Here is a 22,476-nt window from a genome sequence, read left to right on the forward strand (position 1 = left end):
CATAATATAGAAGTATGTTGCTATTAATAACCTTTGTAGTTATGTTAATAGCAACGTATCTTATTTTTGTTTGTTTTTTAATTATAGCAATGTACTTTAAATATTATTTTGTTTTTTTTCTATTATAGCATCATACTTTTAATAACAACGTACTTTTATTAGTTAGTTTTGTATTATACACAATTTCAATTTTATATAAACCTAAACAAGTAACACAAGCATACATATTTCTATTATAGCATCATGAATTTAAAGACAAACACTTTGACTATCAATTAAGCACTTTGTCATTTCATGCACTCAAACTAATAAACCTAAACAAGTAATACAAGCATACATATTTTACATTTTATACATACAATTTCATATCAACCTAAACAAGTACCACAATCATATATATTTCACATTTTATATAAACCTAAACAATAACAGTTTCACATAACATTTTATACACAATTTCAATTTCATATAAACCTAAACAAATAAATTAACATTTTATACATACAATTTCAATTTTCATATAAATCTAAACAAATAATACAATCATAAAAAGACCAAACAAGTAACACAATCAAACAATCATACAAGGACCAATTCAAATTTCATATAAATCTATACATACAATTTTAATTTCAACAAAAATTAGCAATAAGTCAATAACATCAAGAAAAACATAGTAATTTCACAAAGTCAAGACAAAAACGTTGCAATTTCGAAAAACCTAATCAAATTGGTAAAATTCAAAGTATCAATAATACTTACTTGCTTCATTGTTAGGCTAGGGCTTGGAGAATTACATGGAATCGAATTGAGCAATAACAATTGGGATTCGGTTTTTGCCACTCACTCAACAATGCAGCCAACAGAAGAAGATGAGAATGAATCGGCGATGGAGGCATCAAGAAAGCAAAGTCGATTGTTGACAGGAAGCAGGCAAGCAACGATGAGCGAAAGCAAAAGGTCACATACCTCATTTTTTCTTTTCATTTGTGCTTCTGCCGAATTAGTGAGCCAATTGGATCAATTGATCCAATTATCCAATTATCGGCCAGAAAGATCTTCTTTATGTAGTTGCACCTCAAATTTATCTAGATCTATTTTTTGATCTAACAAGTCAAAACCTAGATGGATTCTCATAGAATTCCATAAAAAATAAATGACATGACTATTAAATATGATGTCAAGATGAATCTGAATGAAATGATACTGAAGCCACTTTAGTTTGAATTTTTGTTCATGTGTTTTTAGATAATAGACAAGTGTTAAAAAAATGTGATTATCAAATTGTGAACTAAAAAAATTATGAAAAGATAACGAACTATGTAAATTGTTTTAAAAATGTCATTGAAGTAAAAAATACATGAAAATGTAACATACTATTACTTTTATTTTTTAAAATACTATTATGACCGGAAGAAATGGCTATTGTCGGTCACAATGATATTTTAAAAACAAAAGTTAAAGTTTATTGCCTTTTCATGACATTTTTTTAGTTTAATGATATTTTTAAAACACTTTCGATAGTTCGTTACCTTATTATGACATTAGCCCTATAATAATGTCCAAGAGACTATTGTCACCTCCAAAGGCTCCGGTATCTTGACCCTCCATAAACTTGAAATCCTTCCCATTTATTTTCTTAAATCAAATCTCGAAATTATTTTGGCTAATTTTCTTTTTGAAATCCAAAACCTAAACAAGGCTTTGGTGCCACTGGTTAAAGATTACAGAAGCAAGAACAATATCAATATAAATAATAATATCATCATATATTTTAACTACTTGATGTTTTATCAGTTAATAAAAGAATCCAATGCACAAAAAATACATGTTGGATCTTTGAAAGGGTGATCATTTTGATAAATAATTTGATATGTTTTACAAAGAAAGTGTAGGGTTCGAGTCCATATAGTCCTAGGTCCTATGAAATGAAATTGAATATTCAAATACAAATACAAATACAAATGATTATATCATTTGAATTTGAATGATTGCTTCATCAAAAGAAAATCATACGGATAATTTAAAATAGAATATCAAACTAAAACCAAAAACACATTTCAGATTGTGGATAAACAAACCAACCTCTCTTCTATATTCCTCGTAGGAAAATTCATATCGAATTCGCTTTTTATTCAACCTATTGTGTATATCCTTATTCAACCATCTTTCTACCTAGTTTATTGGCACGATTTTGATCAGCTACTAAACTATTGTTCAGACATTGAACTAATACAACTCAGTTAATTTGACATCCCTACGGATTATCAACAAGTCAATGATACGTACAACAAGAAGAGACTACATGAGGGCTAACTTTCTTTCAAATACACAAAATAGTTAATGTAAAATTCAGACAAGATCAACAAGAAAGACCAATCTGTACGCATACAAAAGGTTTCAAGAACTTAATATTAAACCACCGGAAAACAACCAGCAACAAAAGACGAGACATGTTCTTGGCTAATCATTCTTTACATAACAAAAATTCATATATTATTCACTTTTTGTACCTTTGCAATTCATTTTTACCTCTCTAATTCCCCATTTTTCCCCTCCCATCTTTCAATATTGATAGACATTCTGTTGAACCTTAAGAACGAAGATGAAGGCAAACAAGAATGTTGCAAAGTCAAACTGTCTCAGTTTGCATTCACGTTTTGGGGGAATACCTTCTGAATAAAGTGTAGAAACCTTTCCGAGTAATACGTGGGGTCCACAGCAGATATCGATAGAGAATCAAATTGAAGTGATTTATATTTATGTTCAATCTTCTTTGTTATATTGTATTCCTGCAATATATCAATGATACCAAGGTATAACACCACATCATACACCTCATGAAACATTTGCTTCTCTTCTACCCCAGGAAGTAACTCTGCTCTTGCAGGCATGTTCACTCCAAGCTGTATTTGTAACCTGAAAAAACACAAAATTTTAATAAAAAAAAATAAAAAAATAAAGAATAATCATTTCACTAAATCGATCTAATTTATAAATACCTTGCTGTTCCGGGGAGAAGGAGATCCACCTCAGCATCACCAGTAGCTGATGATCGTAATCGGCTTCCTCGTATATGTGGGCCCACAACTACACTACCATCTTCAGATCCACGTGGCACCAAAACAAGACCTTGGGGTGATATTTCATCTTCCAGAGTTTCTGTTATATCAAAAAAAAAAAAGTTTAGGGCGAACTTTATTGTTTTATTTAAAGGAACATAAATATGTACAAATTAAGCACACCTTCTTCTGCAACTATTCCCAATCCATCTGCTGTTACACTTTGGTTGTAAGACATTAAAGATTTCAGTTGTTGAGGTGCTCGATAATTCACACCAAGCAAAAGACTGTAATCCATGATATTCTGAGCTTCTAGAAACTTACTATCGATTTTAATTTGACTGCATACAGAAAGATATAAATATGGTCATAAATAGAAACGATTTTAATTACATATAGTCTGGTAGACATGATACATACTCTAGTAGAGAGTCACGCCAAGAAGGTTCTAGATAAAAGCAATAGTTTAGATCAAGATCTTTGAGTATTGTGTTTTCATCTATTTCAACTTTGTCTGCTGAACGCCCAAGTGAGGAACCTTTTAAATCAAATCTTCTATGGATCCTTAATTCGGTGCAGAACATATTTCCCATCACCACAAAGCGAAACTGAAATAATTATATCAATATGTTAGGAAGTTTGGGACAAAAAACGACATCATCTTCTGCTTTCTTGAAAGAAAATCTTTGTCAATGGAATTAAGTCTAATGTTACTATTAGTAGACTCGTGTTTAGCTTATGTAGTTTACCTTTTGGCCACTTGAGGGTTTTATCCTGTGGAGACCAAAAAATTTAGTTATGAGAGTGTTCTCATATGTCCGAACATGTCGGTGATAGTCTGGAAGCATCCGTAGAAGCACCTACACACTAACACAAGTAAGTGGAACCCTAGACATATCGGATAAGAAAAAGTAACAAATAAATTGGTCGTTAAAAAATAAAGAGATATATAAAATATTAAATATCCACGTATACATTAGGATATATACCTGTACTTCAGACTTTCGCAATGTTTTAATCATGAAACGATCATCTTGAGAGAGAAAAAAGACACTCCCACTTTTCCCAGGAGAAGAAAGTTCTCTAAGAGCATCATTTCCACAAATTGACATCATGTAATCAGCAGCATCGATCTTAAACATCTCCCTCAAGTTCCTAATGCAATAACAAATACAAAAAGTTTGTTACTTTTAGGATTTGATAAGATGTGAACAAGTGGACAACGAACTAACCTGAAAACCATTGGACAATAATCCTTCCACTTAAAATCCTCAGATTGATGAGTAGGTGTGAGTTGAGATCCTTCTTTAGGAAACTGCATCCAGAAGCTAGCCCGTGGGCCAAAATCGGATACCCGAACTTCCCGTTTTTGAACGGGTGTTATTTTCCCAACAGTGTATCGAATCCCAAGTTGCAAACTAAGCATTAAATCATAACTCCTATGACCTTTTATAATTGCTTCACCTGGTCTTTTAACTTCCCTAACTAGTTTCCTTTGTCTCCTCATTTCTCTTTTAGAACCATTTGAAAAACTACTATCAACTACAAGTTCACTTATTAAAATCCCTTGCATGTATTCTCTTTCAAGAATCGGAGTCTTGGTATCATCATCCCCATTATTGAAAGCAGCATCCGACATATAAGATGCCAAGTCATTTCCCATGACTTTTTCAATAGCAACTTCTAGACTCCATCTTCTTTCTAAAGACACATTGTTGTTACGTTGAGATGATGATCTTCCACCACCAACTTTGAAGTTTCCCATATCGATTGAAGACGCATGTTGAATACGTGAAACTTGGTTGACTTTTTGAAGGTCGGATAAAAGACCTCGTTTTCTCAAAGCTTTTAAGTAAAGTTCTTGTCTTGCTGGAAGTCTACACCCGTTTGGATAAAACGCGCCTTTTCCATCTTTTAACCCACGTGTCCATGTTCCAACATATCGACCTCCATCACTCCATGTATAAGCACCGAAACCATGCATAACTCCATTAGACCAGCTTCCTTCATAAGAGTCGCCATTAGTCCATGTAAACGTCCCTTTTCCAGACATTTTTCCTCCTTTCATGTTCCCTAAATACTCATTCCCATTAGCCCAAGTGTACTTACCCGGTCCATCTGGAGAACCCTGAATCCAAGAACCTTCGAATGAATCTCTGTTTGGGTAAGTTTGAAACCCTAATCCGTGTTTCCGATTCAAACGCCATCGACCTTTGTACACTAATCTATCCGATCTAACATATGTTCCTGTACCTTGCATATACCCACCTGAAAACTCGCCTTCATAACGAGCTCCAGAGGGCCAATGAAGTTTTCCATAGCCATGCCACATGCCGCGTCTCCATTCGCCCTCATACTTGCAGCCTCGTGACCAGACATATGTCCCTGAACCCTCGGGAACATTTCCGAGAAGATGACCGGAGTAACATTCTCCATTTGGGAGTTTCAGATCTCCATATCTGAAGGCGACTGATTCTGTTGAAGAACGTGCAGTTTGATCTCCATTTGAGGTGGTATCATTGTTACGAAATGATACGGAATCGAGAGATCTTGTTCTGTTTGAAAAAGATAAAGTTCTTTCGACATTTTCGGGAATGGCCACAGGGCCAGTCATGCATAATGTCTAAAAGATTGGACCTTTTCAATGGTGGTGGTTTATGCACATGCTAAGAAGTTATATTCTGACATAACACCACAAGTTTACTCATGTGACCTGTTCATAAGAGAGAGTAAAAGACAGAAACATTAAAAACTTATTATATATATAAAAGAAAAAGAATTTACAAGCAAACACCAAAGAATTAATAAAGAGTTAACAGATGAAAGTACCCTTTTCGGATGAACAGTGATCAACATACTGAACTTATTATATGATAAAACCTCTCTTGGTCCACATCTACAGACCGAATTTACTACTATTTGATGATAATGGAGATCGCTATCATTCACAAAAGGCAACTTTTATAGAGGATATTGTTTTCAAGGAAAAAATGATCTTTTCCCATTGAAATCAACCTTCAAAGATTTATATGCAGCATATATAGATATGTTGGGAGAAGATTTTAAACAATCAAGAAGACAAATTATTTATATATACATACAGATGGAGATACAAACATACATGTGCCTGTTTATGTTATCTAGGTAGTGTATGTGTTCTGGGTCTCGAGCACCCAAAGCTTCGGAGGATATGGCGGAAAGCAATTCGAAAAACCTAACTAAAATACTTCAACCTCATACAAAAAGGAATACATATATACATACATATGCACTCTTATAATCATGAATTGCAGCATAAAGCAAAAAAAAATGGGATTATTCTTCAAACTAAATCAGCTGCAAATTCAAATTCAAACCTCGAGTTCAACGCTGAGAAATGTTTCTTGCTTTTTTCTAACAACACTCAGAAAAAGTCAACTAATCAACTATAAATTGTTGAAATTGTTGACCCACAACTCCATTCAAGCTTTCACCAGATAATACACAATATATAGTAAGATTCCTTGACAATTTATGAGCGCCATAAAAGCTCTTATCACATCAATATAAGCAAAAAAAATCAAATAGAAATTCATAAAATCTAGACATAGATACGCTATATACGTATATACATGTAGAGAGAGAAAGTGTACCTGAGCAGAGTAGAGAGAGAGAGAGAGAAAGAGAGAGAGAGAGAGAGAGAGAGATTTATAGGGAATTCTGATAGATTCTTTACTCAAGCTTAAGCCTGAAGTGTAATGTACCTTACGGTTGACTTATAAATGGATTGAATCCAAAGTTGAGTGCCCTTCTTTGTCTGGAAATATACCTTTTACAAATGTTGGTTTTTGATTACCTTTTTGCTACCCTTGCTTTATCCAGAATACTTTCTAAAACGTTTCTCTTTTTTCACTGATTAATTGTTACACTTACTAAAATATAAAAGTAATCTTTTAAAACATAATATATTTAATTAGGGACAGGTTTGCTGAGTCAAATTTGATGCATAATTTACAGAATCTAATATATATGTCCCACAGTATGCAATGTCCCTAGTAAAAAAAGGTGACATCCCCCCACCCCCACATTGATGGATAGGAATTATACTATAAAATTCTCAATGTTTTTTCATGAAAATATGTGGGATATTTTATTTTCACTTAATCAAAATGTGTACGCAAAAAAAAAAAAAAAAAAAAAAAAAAAAAAAAAAAAAAAATATATATATATATATATATATATATATATATATATATATATATAAACTTGTGTACAAGTACAACAAGTTTGCCAAAGATAAAGGAGATAAAATATACGATAAAATATGCGAATTGATTTGATTTCATATAGTTCCCTTCAAGATGGACCATGAAGGTCACGATCACCAATCTTGCCTAGAAAAAGGAAGCATTATGTTATGAGAGCTTAGTTGAAATTGTCTAGCACACCTGATCGTATTGATGTATAAGGAAAAATGTTTGGCGCCTAATTCTTTGTATCAATGTATATGGGCTTTATCTCGTTAATGTAACATCCGTGTTCCAGATTGGTTAAACTTACTTTTATCAGTGACCAAAGATGGAGTTTTGGAGGAAACTTTGTGCCACAACATGGCGCAAGGATGCCCACGACGTGGCAATCGTTTGGAGGATCACATGTTTAATTTGGATCACCACAGCGTGGCCAAAGGTTGTCACGGCGTGGCAGCTGTTCTGGCTCAAGCTCACGATTTTTTTAGGGTTCCCTTCGTATTTAAACCCCTCTAACCTATTTCTAGGGTTCATAATCAGCTTCCAACACCCTTATACCTCTGAGAAACCCTAGTTATCTTTCCTATGGTGATTTGTGACCTTTTGGAGCATTGTGGGCTTAGAGAAAAAGGAGAAGAAGGTGCTCCATTGGTGGATCTTGCAACGAACCAACATCATCAGCATCCATCATAGCTTTTGGACCTTTGTAAGTGTCAAAGGCTCTAACTTTATGGTTTATTATGGTTGGATCTAGAGTATTATCCCATGTTCTTCATGTTTGAGCAAGTTTAGAAAGATGGAACTTATATAGTTGGCAACTTTATGACTCTCCTGACCCCTATGAGTATCATATGTTGTGGATATAGACTTTGGTTGGAGTTCTTATCTTTTGCATGAGTTTTGGTCATTTTTAGCTCATTTTGTCCTAAAATGGATTCTAAACATGTTTTAGATATGCATGTCTATAAAGCTTCCACCTTTCTAATAGATCTGGTGTTATAAACTCTTTCTGGAGTGGTTGGGTTAAGGACTTCTTCAGATTAAGGCTTTAATAGTTAAGACATTATGGATTTTAGCTTTATTTGGACTTAGGGTTTGAGATCTAGATCTCTTTGGGTGTCTTAATGGATAAAGATGAAAATTTTATCCATTTAGAGCATAGAATGGACCAGGTCTAACCTTTGCAGCTCTTGGAATCGAAGAATATAGCTTAATCCATTAAGTTGTTGGAATCTCAGCTCCCACGGCGTGGCGACTGGGAATTTCCCGTCTGTTTGATCGCATGAGGGCCACGACGTGGAAGTTGACTAAAGTCAACATTGGTCGTTGACTTTGACCGTTGACTTTTGGCATGGGTTGACTTTTGGTCAAATTTCTATTTTTAGAAGGTAGACTTAGGGTTTGCCTTGTGTGGTTTGATAGGAGGTGTTTAACACCCATCTTTTGGCGGTGAGAGTTGTTAGCTATGGTCGGTGTGACATTGAGCTGGGTTTTTTAGTCAGCTTTGTAATTTAGGTGAATCTCCTCATTGTATACGAGGGTTGAAGGCACCAATATCGGCCCACATGATTATGTTATGTAGAAAGACCAGGTAGTGGCACCTGGCAATCGCATGAAAGACCTGGACATGGCTCACGACAAATTATATGCAAGACTAGGGTCTGGACCTTAGCAATTATATGTATAATGCTAGATGTCTTTGTGATACTTGCATGGAAGACCAGGAGGTGGCTCTTGGCACTTATCTGTAAGACCTAGGTTTTGGCCCCCAGCTTGGAAATGAAAGACCATGATATGGCTCATGGCATAATGGCAATTATAAGACTATTGTTGGCACATAGCAATCTCTACTGTATGTATGGTATGTGGTATTTTAGGGAATTCACTAAGCTTTCTGCTTATGTGTAGCACCTGGTTCTTGGTACGTATTTCTTTCTAAGTATTTTGCATTTTTGGCCTTGGACTCGGCGAGTTGAAGGACCAACTCGCCGAGTAGAAGCGGGACGGGACGCGAAATTTAAGTGATGTACTCGGCGAGTCGGGTCCCGGACTCGGCGAGTAGACGCTGTCTGGACAAAAACCCTAATCCAAGGGTTTGCACCCTATTTAAACGACCCTATGCAGCCTCCATCGCCCCTTTATGCTCCCAAACACCTCTCATTGAAACCCTAGCCGTTATTGAAGCAATCTAAGGCATTTGGAGTGATCTTGGTGCTTTTGTGACCCAAGGAAGGAAGGAAAAGCTTGAAGGATCAAGAGGAGGCTAGAAGGATCCGATTTTGAGCATCATTTGCAGTCTACAGAAGGTATAAAGTCTATACCTTGTTTGTTCTTTTGATAGATCCTATTTTGTGGAGTTCTAGGGCTTTTCTAAGCCATTTTGGTCACCAACCATGATTGCAAGCATGGTTTGGGGTTGATGTTTCGGATCTAGTTCCTTAGAGGGGTTATAAGGCAGAAAGGAGTGGCTTTTGCACTCAAAGAAGGCCCCATGCATTGTAAGAGCTTGTTTTAGGACCTTTTGAGCTCAAAGTCCCATGCAAGCACGTAAAGGTTGTAACTTTACGTGCTAGATCGATTGTAGAAGCATAGATCTATCTTTTGATCAAAGGTTGTACATCAGAAATCGAAGATTTAGTGAGAGGATGTGACCAACTCGACGAGTCCATTCTTGGACTCGGCGAGTCCTGGGGTTCTGTCCCATATCAGTTGAGGGTCAAAAGGACCCAGTTGAGTGTGGAAAGGTTTTAGGGAGTCCCGGGGAGTGACCCAACGTTCTGGACTAAGCTATGGTTCTAGAATTCATGGGACTCGGCGAGTGCATGAACGGACTCGGCGAGTCCAAGGCAATCTTCTTAAGGATGAAGATGAACTCGACGAGTTGTTCATCAACTCGGCGAGTCGAGGACAGAACTTGTTCATCAGATGAAGGTGAACTCAACGAGTTGTTCATCAACTCGGCGAGTCGGATGAGTTTTCATGTGATGTTCATATGAGAGAAGAACTCGTCGAGTTGACGGCCCAACTCGACGAGTGGGGTCATGGATGAGGACGAGTAAAGGGTGAGGGACTCGGCGAGTTGACGGCCCAACTCGGCGAGTCGGGTCAACTGGAGGTTGACTTTGACTTGGACTTGGTTGGGGGGTAAGATGGTCATTTTACCCTAAGAATAGATATCAGTTTCTAACTGAGTGTTTGTGGGGATTGTAGCCGGAGGATTCCCAGAGCAGCAGCGGACGGAGGTTTCCCGCACAGATTATCAGCAGCTTCTTGTACGAGGTGAGTTACCTTCCAGTAGGGGTGGGTCTAAGGCCACAATGTCGGCCCACCAATGAGGAGTATTTAGAAGATGATTGTCTTTGTGATAATTATCTTGGTCTGGTTATGTGCTTAGTTATGAGTTATATCTGTATGATATGTTACGTGCATGATAGGGATAGCTTCCTTGACAGTGGTCCTTAGGACCAAAGGGTAGGTCAGTACCCGGATATGCCTGACTGTATGCTTTTATCTTGTTATTGTATGCTAGTGGTAGGGGGTGGAATAGTCCCCAGTTACCGGTTGAAAGATACCGATGATGGTTACCGGTTGAAAGATACTGATGACGATTACCGGTTGAAAGATACCGATGATGATTACCGGTTGAAAGATACCGACGAAGATTACCGGTTGAAAGATACCGATGATATTGTATGGTATGTGGTATGATGGGGGAACTCACTAAGCTTTGTGCTTACGGTTTCAGTTTTGGTTTCAGGTACCTCTTCGTCTAAGGGGAAGGAGCCGGCGGCGTAGCATCGCATCACACACACATGATTTTCCGCATAGAAGTTTTCTGGGACTGTACTCTGATATGTTATTAGTTTATGACTTGGGTTTCAGACATGATACATTGTTTTATGAGACGACGTGTTTTCACAGTATTTTCTAATGGATGTTTTTATGAGTTATTTAAATAAAAATGAAATTTTTGGGCGTCAATTTTAGGCTGTTACAAGTTGGTATCAGAGCCCTGGTTTGAGGGATTCGGACACACCCTCGGGGGTGTCTGGACTCAAACTGAGGGACTAAAAAATTTTTACAAAGAAAAATGGTTTTCTAAAATCTAAATGGAAGGATTTTAAGAAAGACGAGGTGTGTGATGCATGCGACCGACCGGGCTCAAGTAAGTTTTCCCCAAGATACCCATACTTGCTATGTTATGCTATATGATTCTGAGAATTGCATGCTAGAATAGGACTAAGGATCTAGGAAGATGCCTTGTGTGCCTGATATATGATTCTGAGAATTGCATGCTAGTTAGGGCTAAGGGTCTAGGGATGCCTTATATGCCTGTTGTATGAGCTGTATGCTAGGACTGTTTAGTCAGCAGTAGGATGGCCTGTATAGGTTATGCCTGGTTTGGTTACCCAATGCACGAATGCTGCTTGCTTTGTGCTATGGGGGTCCTGGCCATTTTCGACTAACTAAGGAGCAGATATGTAACAGTATCTGCGAGTTAGTTAGGAGGAAATAGTGGGGACTCCTGGTGCAGCTGATGGCGGAGGGTAGGTCGGGGAGTGCCCTAGGGAAGCCTAGGATGAGGTCAGTGGAAAGAGTGTCGGTAAAAGGGACTTGGTGAAGTCGAAGCAATCCTTGAGGAAAGTACAGGTAGATGTGGAAGGTAGTATGGGCCCGTACTACTAAAAGCAGAGGACCCGTACTCGAATCAAGGAGGGCCTAGATGGAACTGGGAACCTTGGAGAGTGCGTTAGACCTCTCGGGAGTATGTATGATCCTGACATTTATGCGTGTATTTTCAGCATGGTGACCACGCGACATGGAGCAGGAGGTTCCGGATCAGGATCAGGATCAGGCTCGGGTGCAGGATTCGAGCAGGTTGATGGCGGGCTGCGCGAGTTCATCGCGTCTGAGATCACGAGAGGCATCCTTGAGTCGACCCCTGTCATTTTCGGGTCAATCAAGGAAGGGATTGTTGAGCTGATGGAGGATCGCCTCCGAGCATTCAGGAGTGATATGGCGTCTAGCAAGGTGGGTACGCACACACTGTCCTTTAAGGACTTTCGAGGGAGTGGTGCACCAGATTTCCATGGGGTGAAAGACCCCATTGCTGCCAGGAGATGGATCGCAGACATCGAGTCTGTGCAGCTGACGAGCTTCTGCCCGGAGGGGTCGAAGGTGAGATATGCAGCAGGATGCTTGCGAGACAGGGCCAGAGATTGGTGGGAGTCGGTTGGTGACTCGTTGGGAGCCTCGGCTGTTGAGGCTATGACCTGGTCAGACTTTATGACTAGATTCAGAGCGAAGTTTGCGCCAGCTGTTGAGCTTCAACAGCTAGCTAGGGAGTTTTTGGACATGAGGCAGACTACAGAGACTGTGACGGAGATCACCGCCAAGTTCCGGGAGAGGGCATTGTTGGTGCCCCAGTATGCGGGAGATGAGGATATGAGGAGGACCCGCTACCATGACATGCTACGAGCTGACATTCGGGAGCATGTTAGTTTTTCAGCTTGCCCTACCTTGGATTCCATGATTGCCAGGGCTAGGGAGAGGGAGATTGATCTGGAGCACATCCAGAAGAGGAAGGCAGTGGAGGGGCTGGCGATTGGGGCTTCGAGGAAGAAGCCCAAGGGATCCGATGGTAGGCTGAAAGGCCAGTCTGGACGGGACCGCTGTGGGAAATGCGGTCGGTCACATGAGGGAGCTTGTCGCACTGGGCCGGGTTCAGGCTGCTATAAGTGCGGCAAGGTTGGGCATTTTGGCAAGGATTGTACTGCCCCCGCCCCCACAGTGCAGATGACAGACTTGATTTGCTTCCATTGCAATCAGAGGGGCCACAAAAGGGCCAATTGCCCGAGATTGTCAGCAGCGTCAGCAGCGGCGCCGGTCTCAGCGACGGTGCGGGTTGCAGATGGTCGGAAGGTCAAGGCAGAGGCTCCAGTGGTGCGGAGCCGAGCATTTCAGCTGACAGCCGAGGAGGCACGCGCTGCAACCGATGTGGTGACAGGTATGACTTCTTATTTATGTTTTATGGTTCGCTGCTGTGATTTTGGTTATGTGATGAATGTGCCCTGTTTAGGATCGTTCCATGTGAACGGTATCCCAGTTCAGGTATTGTTTGATTCGGGTGCCACCCGATCCTTCGTCTCTCTTGCGCTTAGCAAGAAGTTCCCGGAGTCTTCGGGCATGTTGGATTGCCCTCTAGAGGTCGAGATTGCAGACGACCGGTCGGTGCGAGCAGCAGAGGTCTACCGGGATTGTGTTTTGAGGCTGTTCGAGGAACGTTACCTGGTGGACTTGGTTCTCATACCTTTGCGGGGGAACAAGGTTATTATTGGTATGGATTGGCTGAGCCCCAATGGGGCAGTAATTGACTGCGCGCAGCAGTCAGTGAGGATTAGGGCCCCTGGAGGGGGAGAGCTGGTGATTCAGGGCGAAAGGCCACAGCGAGGGCCAGCATTATGTTCAGCAGCGAGAGCTAGGCGTTACCTTCAGCAGGGTTGCGCCGGTTATGTCGCCTATGTTATGGATACCCGGGAGATGAGTTGGGCGACGGTGGGCGATGTGCCCGTGGTACGAGAGTTTGCGGATGTATTCCCCGAGGAGCTGCCTGGGATACCTCCGGAGCGACAGGTTGAGTTCAGGATCGACCTAGTCCCTGGTGCGGCTCCGATAGCCAAGGCACCGTATCGGTTGGCTCCTCCTGAGATGCAGGAGTTGTCTACATAGCTGCAGGAGCTGTTAGACAAGGGTTTCATTAGACCGAGCAGTTCACCCTGGGGACCCCCGATTCTGTTTGTAAAGAAAAAGGACGGGTCGCATCGGATGTGTATAGACTATAGGGAGCTGAATAAGGTAACGGTGAAGAACCGTTACCCACTCTCGAGGATTGACGACCTCTTTGACCAGCTACAGGGAGCATCTTGGTTCTCCAAGATTGATTTGCATTCAGGGTATCATCAGATGAGGGTCAGAGAGGAGGATGTGCAGAAGACGGCGTTTCGGACGCGTTATGGCCACTATGAGTTCATGGTGATGCCTTTCGGGCTCACCAATGCTCCTGCCGCGTTCATGGACCTCATGAACCGCGTGTGTAGACCGATGTTAGACCGGTCTGTGATAGTGTTTATCGATGATATCTTGGTTTACTCCAAGACGCGAGAGCAGCATGAGGAGCACCTGTGGGAGGTTCTGGAGACTTTGAGGAGGGAGAGCTTGTATGCTAAGTTCTCCAAGTGCGAGTTCTGGTTGCGCGAGGTGCAGTTCCTTGGGCACCTTGTCAACCAGAATGGGATTTCGGTAGATCCGGCCAAGGTGGAGGCCGTGATGAGATGGGAGGTTTCGAGGTCTCCATCTGAGATTCGGAGTTTCCTAGGATTAGCCGGCTACTATCGGAGATTCATTCGGGATTTCTCCAAGATAGTTGTACCCCTGACCAGGCTAACGAGGAAGGTCATGGTCTTTCGTTGGGGGCCTGAGCAGCAGGCCGCATTCGAGACATTGAGGAAGAGATTGTGCGAGGCGCCAATCTTAGCCCTGCCAGAGGGCATGGAGGATCTTGTTGTATACTGCGATGCTTCCATCTCGGGTTTGGGCGCAATATTGATGCAGAGAGGGCATATCATTGCTTACGCTTCGAGGCGAACTACCCGACGCATGATTTGGAGCTGGGGGCTGTTGTGTTCGCCCTCAAGATTTGGCGTCATTACCTCTATGGGGTTCGTTGTACGATTTACACGGACCACAAGAGCTTGAGGTACCTCATGGATCAGCCGAATCTAAACATGAGGCAGCATCGGTGGTTGAACGTGGTGAAGGATTACGATTGCGAGATCCTTTACCACCCGGGGAAGGCCAATGTCGTGGCCGATGCGCTTAGCCGCAAGGCAGCGCCGATCAGGGATATCTGTCTGAGGATGACAGTGGTGACTCCGCTTTTGGAGCGGATCCGGGAGGCTCAGCAGGAGGCTATGAAGGAGGAACATCAGAAAAGCGAGCGGATTGTGGGACAGGTTTCCTCCTCCGACTATGATAGCCGAGGGTTATTGACATTACACCGCAGGGTGTGGGTTCCATACCTCGGAGGCGTGCGCCAGGTTCTGATGGAGGAGGCACACAAATCCCGATTCTTCATTCATCCCGGGGCGACGAAGATGTATAGGGATCTTCGTCTTGATTATTGGTGGCCCTGCATGAAGCGGGATGTAGCATGGTATGTGGAACGGTGCTTGACCTGCAGGAAGGTCAAGGCCGAGCATCAGAGACCACACGGCAAGATGCAGCCGTTGGATATCCCGCTGTGGAAATGGGAAGACATCACGATGGATTTTATCACCAAGCTTCCCAGGACCGCGCGGGGAGTGGATTCAATCTGGGTCATCGTCGATCGATTGACCAAGAGCGCCCACTTTATCCCGATTCAGGAGAGCATCTCGGCCGAGAAATTGGACGATATCTATATCAGGGAGGTGGTGGCGCGGCACGGGGTGCCAGTTTCGGTGATTTCAGACAGGGATGTGCGGTTCACTTCCAGGTTTTGGAAGAAGTTTCATGACGAGCTGGGTACTCGTCTGCATTTTAGCACCGCCTTTCACCCGCAGACGGATGGTCAGAGCGAGCGGACCATCCAGACATTAGAGGATATGCTGCGGGTATCTGTTTTAGACTTTGGAGGTAGCTGGGATACCTACCTTCCGTTGGCAGAGTTCTCGTATAATAATAGCTATCATGCGAGTATTGACCGTCCTCCCTTCGAGATGTTATACGGGAGGAAGTGTAGAACCCCGATATGTTAGGGTGAGGTTGGCCAGAGGGTCATGGGGAGCACCGAAGTGGTGCTCAAGACGACAGAGAGGATTCAGCAAGCTCAGAGCAGACTTCAGACCGCTCAGAGTCGGCAGAAAAGTTATGCCGACAAGCGCCGATCGGACCTGGAGTTTCAGGTCGGGGATATGGTTCTCCTGAAGGTGTCGCCATGGAAGGGCGTCATCAGATTCAGGAAACGGGGCAAGCTGGGTCCCAGGTATATTGGACCCTTCAGGGTTATAGACCGGGTGGGCAAGGTGGCTTATAGGTTGGATCTGCCAGCCAAACTCACACAGATCCACAACACTTTCCACGTCTCTCAGCTGCGAAAGTGCCTGGCGGACGACTCAGCAGTGGTACCCTTAGAGGACATTCAGGTCGATGACAGCCTGAATTACATCGAGCGGCCTGTGGCAATCCTCGACCAGAAGTCGAAGGGTTTGAGGAACAAGAGGGTAGAGCTCGTGAAGGTGCAATGGCAGCACCGGAAGGGCTCAGAATGGACTTGGGAGCCGATGGATGAGATGATGGAGCATTACCCAGAGCTGTTCCAGGATCGAGCAACAGACTTCGAGGACGAATTCTAAAATAAGTGGGGGAGATTTGTAGCACCTGGTTCTTGGTACGTATTTCTTTCTAAGTATTTTGCATTTTTGGACTTGGACTCGGCGAGTTGAAGGACCAACTCGCCGAGTAGAAGCGGGACGGGACGCGAAATTTAAGTGATGTACTCGGCGAGTCGGGTCCCGGACTCGGCGAGTAGACGTTGTCTGGACAAAAACCCTAATCCAAGGGTTTGCACCCTATTTAAACGACCTTATGCAGCCTCCATCGCCCCTTTATGCTCCCAAACACCTCTCATTTAAACCCTATCCGTTATTGAAGCAATCTAAGGCATTTGGAGTGATCTTGGTGCTTTTATGACCCAAGGAAGGAAGGAAAAGCTTGAAGGATCAAGAGGAGGCTAGAAGGATCCGATTTTGAGCATCATTTGCAGTCTACAGAAGGTATAAAGTCTATACCTTGTTTGTTCTTTTGATAGATCCCATTTTGTGGAGTTCTAGGGCTTTTCTAAGCCATTTTGGTCACCAACCATGATTGCAAGCATGGTTTGGGGTTGATATTTTGGATCTAGTTCCTTAGAGGGGTTATAAGGCAGAAAGGAGTGGCTTTTGCACTCAAAGAAGGCCCCATGCATTGTAAGAGCTTGTTTTAGGACCTTTTGAGCTCAAAGTCCCATGCAAGCACGTAAAGGTTGTAACTTTACGTGCTAGATCGATTGTAGAAGCATAGATCTATCTTTTGATCAAAGGTTGTACATCAGAAATCGAAGATTTAGTGAGAGGATGTGACCAACTCGACGAGTCCATTCTTGGACTCGGCGAGTCCTGGGGTTCTGTCCCATATCAGTTGAGGGTCAAAAGGACCCAGTTGAGTGTGGAAAGGTTTTAGGGAGTCCCGGGGAGTGACCCAACGTTCTGGACTAAGCTATGGTTCTGGAATTCATGGGACTCGGAGAGTGCATGAACGGACTCGGCGAGTCCAAGGCAATCTTCTTAAGGATGAAGATGAACTCGACGAGTTGTTCATCAACTCGGCAAGTCGAGGACAAAACTTGTTCATCAGATGAAGGTGAACTCGACGAGTTGTTCATCAACTCGGCGAGTCGGATGAGTTTTCATGTGATGTTCATATGAGAGAAGAACTCGTCGAGTTGACGGCCCAACTCGATGAGTGGGGTCATGGATGAGGACGAGTAAAGGGTGAGGGACTCGGCGAGTTGACGGCCCAACTCGGCGAGTCGGGTCAACTGGAGGTTGACTTTGACTTGGACTTGGTTGGGGGGTAAGATGGTCATTTTACCCTAAGAATAGATATCAGTTTCTAACTGAGTGTTTGTGGGGATTGTAGCCGGAGGATTCCCGGAGCAGCAGCGGACGGAGGTTTCCCGCACAGATTATCAGCAGCTTCTTGTACGAGGTGAGTTACCTTCCAGTAGGGGTGGGTCTAAGGCCACAATGTCGACCCACCAATGAGGAGTATTTAGAAGATGATTGTCTTTGTGATAATTATCTTGGTCTGGTTATGTGCTTGGTTATGAGTTATATCTGTATGATATGTTACGTGCATGATAGGGATAGCTTCCCTGACAGTGGTCCTTAGGACCAAAGGGTAGGTCAGTACCCGGATATGCCTGACTGTATGCTTTTATCTTGTTATTGTATGCTAGTGGTAGGGGGTGGAATAGTCCCCAGTTACCGGTTGAAAGATACCGATGATGGTTACCGGTTGAAAGATACTGATGACGATTACCGGTTGAAAGATACCGATGATGATTACCGGTTGAAAGATACCGACGAAGATTACCGGTTGAAAGATACCGATGATATTGTATGGTATGTGGTATGATGGGGGAACTCACTAAGCTTTGTTCTTACGGTTTCAGTTTTGGTTTCAGGTACCTCTTCGTCTAAGGGGAAGGAGCCGGCGGCGTAGCATCGCATCACACACACATGATTTTCCGCATAGAAGTTTTCTGGGACTGTACTCTGATATGTTATTAGTTTATGACTTGGGTTTCAGACATGATACATTGTTTTATGAGACGACGTGTTTTCACAGTATTTTCTAATGGATGTTTTTATGAGTTATTTAAATAAAAATGAAATTTTTGGGCGTGAATTTTGGGCTGTTACATTACGGTTTTACGTTTATGGTTTCAGGTACTTCCGGTTCTAAAGGGAAGGGCCCGGCGTGACTGCACTGCACCCCCAGAGTTTCCACATTGGCTACTTATGGTTTGTACTATGATGTTTACATGATGTAATCACTTGATTGGTTTTGGAACAGCTTATTTGTATGACTTATTGTTTTAAAAATGAAAATTTTATTCTGAAGTTTTTGGACGTTACAAGTTGGTATCAGAGCCTTGGTTTGAGGGATTCGGGCACACTCTTGGGTGTGACTGGACTCAAACTGAGGAATTGGTAATCTTCTGAAAGAAAAAAGTTTCTGAAAAGATTTTTATAAAGAAAAAGGTGAATGTTATGTGTGCAATCAGCTGAGCTCAAGTAAGTGATTCCCAGAATACCCATACAGGTTGATATGTTATATGATATGTAATACATTAATGCTAGATTGGGGCTAAGGATCTGCTCAGGATTTCATGATAGAATGCTAGGATAGATTTATTTATATGCATGTTGGTTTGGCTTTTAGAATCACATGCTAGAATGAACTTCAGATGTTAGGTAGAATGGTCTGATTAGGTAGTGTACTGGTTAGATTTTTCTGATGCCCGAATGTTGCTTGCTTTGTGCTTTGTGAGGCTCATATTGATGTGAGTTAATTAATTCATGAATATGTTAAGTTACATGCGGTAAATGTTAAGTAATCTTAGAATGATTGACTTGGCCTTATGACACAACTCTTGTTTGAGTCCAAACGATGTAGGGTTGAGTCTTTTAGTCAAAGGGTTATCTATGTTTTGTTTCATGTGATAGTATTCATGAAATAGTTAGCTGAAATCAGTAGAAGTTCTTCAGCAGCTGATGGCAGGGTGGGGTGAGGAACCTAGGAGAGCCTAGGAAGTGTTTAGTAGGTTTGGATGCGCTGTTTAGCGGGTATTTGGAGTACCAGTTTGAGAAGATGTCATAGAGGATTTCGGATGATTCTTGAGGAAAATATGGATAGGTGTGCAAGGTAGTATTGGGCCCGTACTACTGAAAGCACAAGATTCGTACGCGAATCAAGGAAAGTGGCGGAGAATCTAGGAAGCCTGTGGGATGAGGATTCTTTGGGTATATTCTGAGCGTTTGTATGATTGCTTTTCAGAATGGTGATGAGCACACATGGAGGGGGATCTGGTTTAGGATTAGGTGTTGGAACTGAGCCGATGGATGAGCGGGTGCGGGAGTTCATTTCGTCAGAGATGACTCGCGCTAATTTGGAGCAGACTCCTGTGATATATGGTACAATCAAGGAGTGGATCAGGGAGATCATGGATGAGCGTCAAGAAACGTTCTGCACTAGGATTGTGGAGCTCCTAGATGAGCTACTTGGGGCCTTCTGGGCCGAGATTACGGCAGGACAGTTCGGAGCGTAGACTCCCTCTTTTCAGGAATTCCATGCATGTGGAGATCCGAAGTTATTTGGGGCTAAGAACCCCATTGCTTGCCACCGATGGATCGTTGACATGGAGAATGCTCAACGAACGAGCTTCTGCTACGAGGGGGCGAAGGTGGGATTTGCATCCTGTCTTCTAAGATATCGAACTCGTGATTGGTGGGAGGAGGTGTTGGATTTAGTGTCTAAGCCTATAACTATAATTGGTATGTACTTGACCCGAGAGTAGCATGGTCCATTTGGGTTGCATGGCACCGGAACAATCTGAAGGATGGACTTTTGAGAAGAGGATATTTATGACTTATTAATATATTATAAGTTCTAATATATTAATATGAAATCATATCATTTAATTAGTATTGCTCAAGAATTAGTTTGGAGTTAATTTTGTGATCAAAAGAGACTAATTAAATAAATGGGGTTGATTGTGTAAATCATTCATTCTTATATAGTGGGCTTATGATCCATAATCCTTTATGTTGGGCTAAACCCATGTGGTGACCCATGGATACTCCATGGAGGTTAAAACCCATGGAGCATGAGGAATGTGGAAAGCCATGCACATTAGGGTTTGCATGGTGTAACCCTAGTTGTGTCACACTATATAAAGGACCCCATAGCTACCAAAATCGGCACCTAAGTGAAAGGAAAGAGGGCTAGCCGATTTTGAGTGCAAGTATACACTACTAGAAAAACAGCCTTTTACGACGCGCAATGTGTGTCGTAAAACGCTCAGACGACGCGCAAATGCGCGTCAAGAAAGGCCCTGTCATAACGAGAGACGACACGCTTTTGCGCGTCGTCTATAGACGACGCGCATTTACGACGTGCATTTACGACACGCAATGCGTATCATTAAAACCCCTGTCAAGAAAGGCCATGTCATAAATGAAGATGACACACATTTTTGCGTATCGTAAATTTAAATGTTTAAAAAAAATATATTTATATATTTATTAATTTTTAAATTAAATTTGCATTTAATGTCTCATAATATAAATAAAATACCATATACAAAAAATACAATCCATTGCATAAAATCTAATGTCATACAATTCTATTTTTTACAATATATGAATTTGCATTCATCTAATCGACTTTGTGTTTCATACTAACAATTGAAATGAAGAATGCAATGCTTGCATTTGCAACATCTTATCTCTTTCAGCTTGAGCTTTCTTTTCCTCTCATAACAAAATGTATTGAGCAAAATACCTAATTTGCCCCTCCACTAAGAAGATTCACTTTATTTGCTGATTTCCCATATTACCCTTGTCTAAAGTACTTGAATGAAGTGGATGTGTATCATACAAGCAATTTTTGAACCTGTAAATAAATTTTCCCATATTACCCTTGTCATTGCAAATTTCATCCTGCCAATTTTGAACCAGTAAATTAATTTCAAAACTCTATTACTAGATGTTGATAAATTAAACAGCCAATTATAAAATAAATACTAACATTTTTCTTTCTAGCCTCCAAAACTTATTCTAAAGGTGGTCGACTATACCAGTTTCTGAAGATTTAGAAGAGTCAGTATCTCCTTTCGCAATTCCATATGCTCTGCACAAACAGCTTTAGTAGGGACTTTGCGTTTCAAATTCACCTGTTAAAATGGAAAGCGCATATTACTTACTGTATGAGTAAGATAATAAACAACGGACGATAGTAATAAAAATCTGGCATTGAAGAATGTATAGAGGAATGGATAATAAGAAACCTTGAGCTCTTGTAAGAACTGTTCAACACGCTTAATAGTTCGCAATCCTGCTGAAGAGCTTGCAGCTTGCACCATTTGATCCAGTGCATAGGTTCTCAAGTACACCCGAAGTTGCACACAAGAAATAATGATACGATTTCCTTCAGAGTACAAACATGAATTTCATATATATGATATTTCTACAATTAATAGGAAAAAAATGAGTAAAATCAACAATTTTTAAAAGGATGAATAAATTAGGAGGTTAACGATTTTTGAGTGTGAAATATCAACAATGGGACAATGGTTTGTGTAGATGCAGATTCTAAAAAGAATATTGTGACAAATAATTGTAAACGAAAATGAATTTCAGAAAATAATACCCAAATCAAATAATTGTAGTAATTGTAACCGAAAGTGAAAGTCATATGTAGATGCAAATCTTTCTATAAGACGAATGAAAATTTCATAAGTAGGTTGATTCTTCCTCTGTCTAAAAAACATACCCAAATCAAAAGCTAAAAAAGTTTACAAAATTCAATAAATGCATCAAATA

The 22,476-nt window shown here is 41.4% G+C and overlaps 1 protein-coding gene and 1 pseudogene across 3 annotated transcripts; both read right to left on the reverse strand.

Moving 5' to 3' along the window:
• Positions 1–2,306: 2,306 nt before the first annotated feature.
• Positions 2,307–6,807, reverse strand: PIP5K9 (phosphatidyl inositol monophosphate 5 kinase). 2 transcript variants are annotated; one of them, XM_079054551.1, is made up of 8 exons: positions 6,695–6,807; positions 4,295–5,775; positions 4,052–4,217; positions 3,812–3,922; positions 3,483–3,670; positions 3,246–3,403; positions 3,003–3,162; positions 2,307–2,919 (listed from the first exon to the last, which is right to left on the reverse strand). In XM_079054551.1, the coding sequence occupies exons 2-8, from the start codon at positions 5,674–5,676 to the stop codon at positions 2,643–2,645; spliced, it is 2,442 nt and encodes an 813-aa protein (XP_078910677.1). In that variant the 5' UTR covers positions 5,677–5,775; positions 6,695–6,807; the 3' UTR covers positions 2,307–2,642. The 2 variants fall into 2 exon arrangements, with proteins under 2 accessions (XP_078910677.1, XP_078910678.1); XM_079054552.1 differs by lacking the exon at positions 6,695–6,807 and adding an exon at positions 6,419–6,596.
• A 14,655-nt stretch (positions 6,808–21,462) lies between these two features.
• On the reverse strand, positions 21,463–22,046 carry LOC145121518 (SWR1-complex protein 4 pseudogene; annotated as a pseudogene). The gene is made up of 3 exons (XR_013714595.1): positions 21,942–22,046; positions 21,732–21,827; positions 21,463–21,594 (listed from the first exon to the last, which is right to left on the reverse strand). The product of XR_013714595.1 is annotated as an SWR1-complex protein 4 pseudogene (transcript).
• Between the last annotated feature and the right edge of the window lie 430 nt (positions 22,047–22,476).

Source organism: Lactuca virosa, chromosome 6 (genome assembly GCF_052849685.1).
Source record: "Lactuca virosa cultivar CGN04683 chromosome 6, Lactuca_virosa_CGN04683_v6, whole genome shotgun sequence".
Taxonomy (NCBI): Eukaryota; Viridiplantae; Streptophyta; class Magnoliopsida; order Asterales; family Asteraceae; genus Lactuca; species Lactuca virosa.